We start from the raw sequence: 8445 nt of genomic DNA, 5'->3' as shown, positions 1-8445 counted from the left end.
TCTCCCCTCCCTTCCTCCCCTCCCCCACCCCCTACTCCCTCCCCCCCCCCAAACCCCCCCCCCTCCCTCTTCCCCCTAGCCTTCCCCTCCCTCCCCCCCGGGCCGGTCCCCGCCTGCCCCCCTCCCTTATCCCCCTACACCCCCAGCCCTACCCTACTCCTCCACCTTCACCCTCCTTCCTCCACCCTTCCTTCCCCCCGGCTCGCACCTGCCCCCTCACCCCGCTCCCCTTCCCCCCAATTCCTCCCCACCTGCCCTCAATTCTCCCTGTCTTTCCTTCCACTCCGCCTCCCCATATTCCCCTTCCCTCTTTTTTCCTCTGTTCCTTCACCACACACCTCTGCTCCATCCTCATCCTCCCCCCGTGCCGCCCCCCACCTCCCCCTGCCCCCCTCCTCGCTGTCCTGCACACCCCGACCCCCTCACCTGCCCCCCTTCCCTCACCCCGACCAGCCCCTCCGCCCCCCTATTCCCGTTCTCTCTCCCCTCTCTTTCCCCCGCAGCCGCGGGGCTCGGGGTGCCGGACAATAAAGCCCACGGGGCCGGAGCCGGCGCCCCCTCCCTCCCTGGAAGCCCCACACGGGGACAGCCCCGCCCGGCGGGTGTCCCCATTCCGGTCAAACACACGGCCCGACACCGCCGGGGCTCCGGCTCTCCCTACATCACACTGGGGTGTCCCGGGGGGGCGGGATGGGGTTAGGGGGGCCCCCTCGCTAGGAGGGGGTCCCGGGGTGGGCTAGGGAGGAAGGGCCCCCTCGCTAGGAGGGGGTCCCGAGGTGGGGGTAGGTTAGGCAGGGAGGGCCCCCTCCGGAGGAGGGGGTCCCTGGGGGGAGGTCGGGGCGGGCCCCCTCCGGAGGGGGCCCCGGGGGAGGGGGCGGGGCGGAGGGGGGACTTTCCCCCCTCCAGTCCCCGGCCTCTCCTCCGGTCCCCCTCCTCCGGACGGGGCTCGGCCCGGCCCCCTCCCCGGGACCCCCTCCTCCGGACCGGGGCCCGGGAGGGGGGGGTGGGGGGGCCGGACGGGAGGGGCCGTTCGTTCGTGCGGTGATTTTTTTGTGTGTGTTCACGGTTCAGAGTGACGTGATCCCCTCTGCTTCCCCCCCACCCGCCCCCCTCCCTCCCCCCTGGGCCCGGAAAGCCCCCCCTCCGCCCCGCCCTCTCCCCCGGGCCCCCCCCTCCGGAGGGGGCCCGCCCCGACCCCTCCCAGGGACCCCCTCCTCCGGAGGGGGCCCTCCCTGCCTAACCTACCCCACCCCGGGACCTCCTCCTAGCGAGGGGGCCCCCCTAACCCACCCCGGGACCGGGACCCCCTCCTGAGGAGGGGGCCCTCCCTAAACCCGCCCCCAGGACCCCCCCGAGGAGGGGCCCTCCCGGACCCCCGGCGCCGCCGGGGAGCCCCCACTGCGGTGCGGGGGCAGCCGCAGCCCCGGCGGCGCCGGGCGCTCCTTGAGACCCGCACAGCGGGACCCGCCCGGCGGGCCCGGCCCGTGCGGGGCTCCAGCGGGGGCAGGGGGCGCCGGCTCCGGCCCTCTGGGCTTTATTCTCCGGCACCCCGAGCCCCGCGGCTGCGGGAGAAAGAGGGAGAGGGGAGAGAGGGAGAGGGCAGGGAAGGATGAGGGGGCACAGGGAGAAGGATCGGGGCGGGTTCGGGAGAGGAGGGGCAAGGTAAAGGCCGGGTGGGAGGGGAGAGGGATGATGGACAGAGGAGAGGGATGATGGACACAGGAGGGGAGAGGGATGATGGACAGAGGAGGGGAGAGGTATGATGGACACAGGAGGGCAGAGGGATGATGGACACAGGAGGGCAGAGGGATGATGGACAGAGAAGGGGGAGAGGGGGAACAGAGGGGAGTCGGGTTGGGGAGAGGGGAGCGAGAGGGCCGAAAGGAGGGGGGGGGGGGGTCGGGGACGTGCAGCGGAGAGTAGGGGAGGCTGGGGAGCGGGGGAAGGCAGGAGGGGAGCTGGGACGGAAAGGGAGGATATGGGGGAGAAAGAAAGAAGCTGGAGGGGCAGAAAAGAGGGGATAAGGGGGGAAGAAGGAGGAGGATAAGGGAGGAGAAGGAGGAGAAAGAGGGGAAAGAAAGAGAGGTAGAGCGCGCCTCTCCTAGGCCACGCTGGCAGAGCCCTGCGCAGCTCCAGCCTCTCCGAGCTCTGAGAGAGCAAATGGCGGCGAGAGGGAAAGCCGGGGATTAAATCACCTCGGCCCCGCCCCGCGCAGCCGCACTGGGGCCCGGCGCACCTGAGCGGGCCCGCCCTGCGCACCTGAGCCTGGTCAGGCCCCGTCCCCGGAACCGCCCCTGAAACCGGCCCGGGACCGCCCCTGAGAGCGGCCCCGGCCCCGCCCCTTGAGGCCGCCCCGGTCCCGCCCCTGCCCCAGGCCCCGCCCGGCTCGGGATGGGGCGGGACCATCGCTCCCAGCTCCGCCCCTCTCACCCGGGCCGGGCCGGGGCTGCCACCGGCACCGGCACCGGGGCCTCGGCTCCGGGCCCTGCCGGGGTCTCTGCGGGTCCCGGGCGGTGCCGCCTCTCCCCCGCCGGGCGCGCTGCGGGTCCCGGGCCCGCAGGACCGAGGCGGGCTCGGGGCGGCCCCGGGACCGGGAGGAGCCGCTCCGGGCCGGGCGCTGGCCGAGCCCCGCGCTGCCGGTGACGCGGGGCCGGGACCTGCCGGGGCTCCGGGCAGCCCCCGGGATCCCGTGCTCGGCCCGCCGGGCCGGGCTCCGCTCCAGCCCCGAGCCCCTCCCGGAGCCCGCGCCGAGCCCCGAACGCGGCCCCGGGGCTCCGCCGCCGGCCCCGCCCGCGGCGCTCTGCCGCTGCTGCGGAGCTCTCCGCGGGGCCGGGGCAGCCCGGCCGGGGCTGTGCCTCGGGCCCCGCTCGGAGCTCGGGGACACAGCCCGGCCCCGGCCGGGAGAGCCCGCCCGGAGCCCGAACGCGGCGCTCGGGCTGGGCTCGAGCGGCCCCGAATGCAGCGCTCAAAGCTCTGTGGGGCAGCCCGGACACGGCTGGCAGAGCCCGGTGCGAGAGCTCCCGCACACAGGACACGGGCTCTGCTCCGAGCCTCCAAATGCACACCTGGGTCTCTCTGGGATCCCAAAGCTGCCTGAGGGACCCTGGTTTCCAGCCCCGAACCAGGGCTCAGTGTCTGTGTCTGCACTTGGCCCAGTGAGCCCAGTTTGAGCCCCAAAACGCAGCCCTGGCTCTCTCTGTGAGCCCCAGAACTGCTCCAGCCCGGGGGTTCAGAGCCCCAGAAGTGCCCCGGGCCAGGGGCAGAGCCCAGCCGGGCACCAGCAGCAGCTCCCTCAGCCCCAGGGGATGGGGAAGGGACCAGAGACAAAAATCCAGCTCAGAACAGTTTAATAATCATGGAAACCAAGGCAAATACAATAATTTAATGTTAATGGCAACACACAGTAACAGTGAGAGCAACAAGGGCAGTGAGTACAGTAATGAAGAGCAGAGAGAGAAAAACCCCTCCACACTGCCCCTTTGACATTAGAAATCCAAAATGTGACCCAGAGCACCATCAACTCCCAGTGTGGGGCATTTCCACATTGCTTGTTCCTTTCCTTGTGTTCCATCCTGGAAATCTGTGAATGAAGGGAGGCTCTGGCTGCTCCTCTGGGCAAGGGAAAGGTTCCTGTGCTGTTCCCAAAAACACAACTCCTGGAATTAGTGCCCTGGGAGCCCAGGCCAGCCCTTCCAGTGCCTGGGGGTCACCCAGAGGGTCTTCACCAGCACGAAATGAAAATGCCATCCTGGTGCAGTGCATTTCCAGCAGGATTGGACACTCCTGGCCAAGGTGAACAGTCCATGAAAACTGGACTGGTGACAATCCAAAGGGGATTTGCAGTTGGAGACTTCAGATCAGAAACTCCAGTTCTTTTCGGCACCTCTTGCCTGAACGTTTCCCTGCAGGAAGAGCTCAGTGAGTATTTTTACTGACCACGTTATTGCCAAAGCAGGGAAAGCCAAGCAGCGTTCCCTGAATTGATGCCTTAGGGCTGGGTTTTTTTCTGTTTTGTCTGATAGCACTGAGTGGTGCTAGGATCTTCACGGTGTGATGGGGGTAGGGCGGCCTTTTTCAAGGACATTGTCTCTAAGCTCCAGACCCGAGCATAAACAACCTGGAAGAGAAGGTCAAGTCGAGAGGAGGGTGTTCGGTGATTCGGGGTTATTGATTGGACGGTACATTGCTATATGCAAATGAATGGAAACTTGTAAAAGGGGTAAGATCTGGGGACAAGCCCCTTTTTCGTCTCCATCTTGGGAATATTCGGGTTGGGCCACCTCTGTGGGTCCGGAGACGCAAGGGCATGGGCTTGAATAAACACTCATTTTGTTCCTTTCACTCTGTTTAGCCTCTGTTTCAGCCTCAAGGCATCAGAATGCCCCCATCCCTTCCAAGGCCATCTGCTCCCAGTGGTGATGGGCAGAGCCTGCCCGGAACAGCCTCCAGGGGGATGAACTCCCTCATTCCCAAGGTGTGAATGGTTCTGGCGTTATCCCTGTCCCTGCTGTGCACAAACCCCGGAGCTCCAGGAGCTGCAGCAGCTGCAGGCAGGTGTTTTCCCTGCTCAGCTTTTCGGGATGTGGCTGAAGGGCCCTTCCCTGTCGGCTCTGGGAGTTGTCCCTGCCACAGACCCCGCTGTGACCTAGCCCTGCTGGAGCCAATTCCCTGCCACAGCCACAGCCTGCAGGAAAACGGGAAAGAGCCCAGCGGGCCCCAGCTCCAGCCAGGAATGGCTCACACAGGCTGTGGGTGCTCCTCCTGCTCTGAAGGGAGCTGGGATGAGCCCAATTCCCAGGGCCTGGGCAGGGCTCCCTGTGGAGCAGCAGCACTTCAGTTCTTCAGCCAAGGCCTTTTCCTGGGGCTCTGGGGCACAGGATGAGCCACACATTTATCCCTCCCTTATTTCTCACACACTCCCAGACTGAGGCCCTGCTCTTTCTGCCTTCCTCAGGGGCTGCAGTTTCCCACTTCTCAGCAAAGCAGTGTCTGCAGCAAACTGCCAGAGCTGTCCCATTCCCGAGTACAGAGCTCAGCACAAGGGAAGAACAAAGGTTTTACCACTCACCATCTTTAACTTTCCTTTCTCACATCCACTTGCTCCGGCTCTTTCCATCTCAAAAGGTTCCTGGTCTTTGTGTCAGCCTCAGAGGATTCTGTGAGGAGATTTCACAGCCACAAATCAAGATCCAAACCCACAGGGTTGTCCATAAAGGTGGAGCAGTGTTGGTTGCTCCAGTGCATTTCCTCCATGAGCACAAGTTCAAAACCACGACACCGCTTCATCATTCCCTGGAGCTGGTGCTGTAACAATGAAAAACTGATTTTCCATGTCCAGAGATTGTCCTGCTCAGGCTATGAGACCTTCGACTGCACGGGGTTCCCTCCTGAAAACCAGAACACAAGGAAACCCCTGGGGAGCCGTGGGAAGGAAAGCTGCTGGCACAGCTCTGATTTCACACACGGATTTTACAATCCCTTGGATCTCGTCTGGGCCTTCCCCCCCTCCACTGCCGATCGCCTCCCTGTTCCCTCAGAACGCTCCTTCTGTGCCCCACATTAACGCGCATTTTACCCCAAAATGTTCATTGTGCCCTTAAAGAATCCGCCCTGGAGCGACGCCCCGGGCCCCGCACGGCCGAGGCAGCTCCGGAGCCCGCAGCTCCCGGGGCATCCCCGGGGCTGTCCCCGCTCGGGGCTGTCCCCGCTCGGGGCTGTCCCCGTTCCCGTTCGGGGCTGTCCCCGCTCGGGGCTGTCCCCGCTCGGGGCTGTCCCCGCTCGGGGCTGTCCCCGCTCGGGGCTGTCCCCGTTCCCGCTCGGGGCTGTTCCCGTTCGGGGCTGTCCCCGTTCCCCCCGTGGCTGTCCCCGCTCGGGGCTGTCCCCGTTCCCGCTCGGGGCTGTCCCCGTTCCCCCGGCCCTGTCCCCGGTCCCGCTCGGGGCTGTCCCCGTTCCCCCGGCCCTGTCCCCGTTCCCCCGGCCCTGTCCCCGTTCCCCGCTCACCTCCGAGCCCGCCGCAGTCTCCCCCGCTGTCCCCGGCCCGGCCCCGCCGCTCCCCGGGCTCCGCCATTGCCGCTCCCGCTCCGCGCCTGCGCTCCCGGCACAGCGGCCGCGGGTCCTGCCGGGAGCGCCCGGCCCGGGCCCGCTGCGGCTCCGCGTCCCGATCCCGGCCCGGGCCCGCTGCGGCTCCGCGTCCCGATCCCGGCCCGGGCCCGCTGCGGCTCCGCGTCCCGATCCCGGCCCGGGCCCGCTGCGGCTCCGCGTCCCGATCCCGGCCCGGGCCCGCTGCGGCTCCGCGTCCCGATCCCGGCCCGGGCCCGCTCCGGCTCCGCGTCCCGGTGCCGGTCCCGGTCCAGCTCCGTATCCCCGTGCCGATCCCGGTCCAAGTCCCGGTGCCGGTCCCGGTGCCGGTCCCGGTCCAAGTCCCGGTGCCGGTCCCGGTGCCGGTCCCGGTCCAAGTCCCGGTGCTGATCCCGGTGCCGGTCCCGGTGCCGATCCCGGTCCAAGTCCCGGTGCCGGTCCCGGTGCCGGTCCCGGTCCAAGTCCCGGTGCCGGCTGAGCCGCGGGCAGCGCTCGGGGCTGCAGTGCCCGCTGTGCCCACACGGCGGCAGCACTGAGGGCGCAGCGCTGTCAGGGTGCCCCTGACCCCAATTCCCGTCCCGGGGCCGATCCCGGATTTGGGGAGTTCCAGAAAATTCCGAGTGCACGGAGCTGTTTCTGGTTCCTTCACACAGACCATCCTGTCCTACCGCTTCAAGCTCTTTATACACGAACGTTGTATTTTTATTTTCAAACCCTACAGATCCATATTCAAAATTTCTTAGAGTCTAAAATCCTGACTGTAACACAGCAAGCACTGGAGGTTATTGTAAAATAATTGATACATAAATTAAGAATATTTCTCAATATATAGACAATTAGAATCTTGGCAGTTTTAAGTATTGTAAAAGAATGAAAGTTCACTCTTAGAATAGTTTTCAAAAGTTTAATGAGGGAATAAAAAAGGGCAGTGTCCAGCGCTGGGGTGTTCCTGGCTATTGGCCGCTACATTAAGAAAGTGTTACCTATATATTATTACCTTCCTAAGGTAAACACATATTCATAAGTTTCCTCTTTGCCCCACCTTTGGTATCCCCCAATTTCTCCACTTAGTTCTCTCTTATTTCTTTTTGAGGTGTTGTATACTGGTATTCCCAGATAATCTCTTGGTTTGGCAGCAGGAAAAATCCTGGTTGTATAATTCCTAGAGTGCAACTCCTTCCCATAGGGGAGGAAGTTTTAGATAAGCCCTGTTACCACATATCCAGAATAAGCCATCCATGCTTGCCAGTGTTCTTTCTTTGTTATTAATGTTTTCCCGAAACTTTAGTTAGAATTCTCTTGAGGGTTTGATTCATCTTCCACCCCATCCCAAACTTTGGGGATGCCCTGGAGTGTGTAATTCCCACTCTGTACCCAGAGCTTGCAGCACCTGCTGCAGCACTTCTGATGTGAAATGGGTTCCTGGTCTGAGTGGATGTTCTCCACTATTCCATTATGATGGAATGATTAATTGCAGAAGGGCCCTGCTCACTGCCCTGGCAGTGGCTGTAACTGCTGTATTGCCTCCGCCCCGTGGGTTAAATGATCTGCTATCACCAGCACAAACTTCCAGCCCTGCACTTGGGGGAGTGTCACCCTGGTTTTGAAGACTTTTCTAAGCCTTCTGTAATGTTCTTCATATTTGAGTCAGAAATTTTACTTTGTCAATTAAAATTGCTTCATATTTCAACCCTTGAGAGTCAGTGAGCCATTTCCTGGCTTTTTGATTTAAAATATTTCTAAGTGCATGGGGGGTGTGCACTTTGACTTTCTCAAAGTCAGTTTTCTGCTTTGTTCCACCAGTAAGGCAGTGGCAGCCTGAGCACAGGTGGGCCACCCCCACTAACAGGATCTAACAATTCAGACAGGTGAGCTACTGGGTTCTTGGTTCCCCCCCATTCTTGGGCTAGGATTCCATGGGCTACCCCATTTTCTACATCCACAGATAAGTAGAAAAGTTTATCTAAAGCAGGGAGACTTGGCACAGGGGCAGTGATCAACTTCCGTTTTAAATTCTCAAATCTCTGTTCATCTTCTTTTCCCCACGTGATTTCCTCTTCTGTTCATTTTTCATACAGCCTGGGTCTACCCTTCTATCCATATCCTACAACATCCTAACAAGCCCAAAAGTTTTCTGATTTCCTTTTTAGTTTTTGGCTGAGGGAGTGAGGTTATTCCTGTAATCCTTTCCGGGTTTAAACACCCACTTCCTTGGCTTATTTTAAGTCCCAAGTATTTTACTCAATTCTCTACAAATTGCAGCTTACCCATGTTTAGCCAGAGAATGGTCTCCACTCCCTGTAACATCTCTCAAACCTCTGAGGAAAAAACCCCCTCAAGCTAAGTGTACAAGAGAGCGTGCATAGA

The 8445-nt window shown here is 62.3% G+C and overlaps 1 protein-coding gene across 1 annotated transcript; it reads right to left on the bottom strand.

The window, feature by feature from the left end:
- Nucleotides 1–3330: 3330 nt before the first annotated feature.
- On the bottom strand, nucleotides 3331–8349 carry LOC134550626 (uncharacterized). Its single transcript, XM_063397358.1, has 4 exons — nucleotides 8346–8349; nucleotides 6001–6793; nucleotides 5069–5387; nucleotides 3331–3902 (listed from the first exon to the last, which is right to left on the bottom strand). Exons 1-3 carry the CDS (start codon nucleotides 8347–8349, stop codon nucleotides 5351–5353), a joined length of 834 nt encoding a protein of 277 aa, XP_063253428.1. The 3' UTR covers nucleotides 3331–3902; nucleotides 5069–5350.
- Nucleotides 8350–8445: the final 96 nt, after the last annotated feature.

The sequence above is a fragment of the Prinia subflava genome, chromosome 5 (assembly GCF_021018805.1).
Source record: "Prinia subflava isolate CZ2003 ecotype Zambia chromosome 5, Cam_Psub_1.2, whole genome shotgun sequence".
In the NCBI taxonomy this organism is placed as follows: Eukaryota; Metazoa; Chordata; class Aves; order Passeriformes; family Cisticolidae; genus Prinia; species Prinia subflava.
Note: the sequence above shows the minus strand (reverse complement) of the source record. Positions and strands in the feature narration are given on the sequence as shown.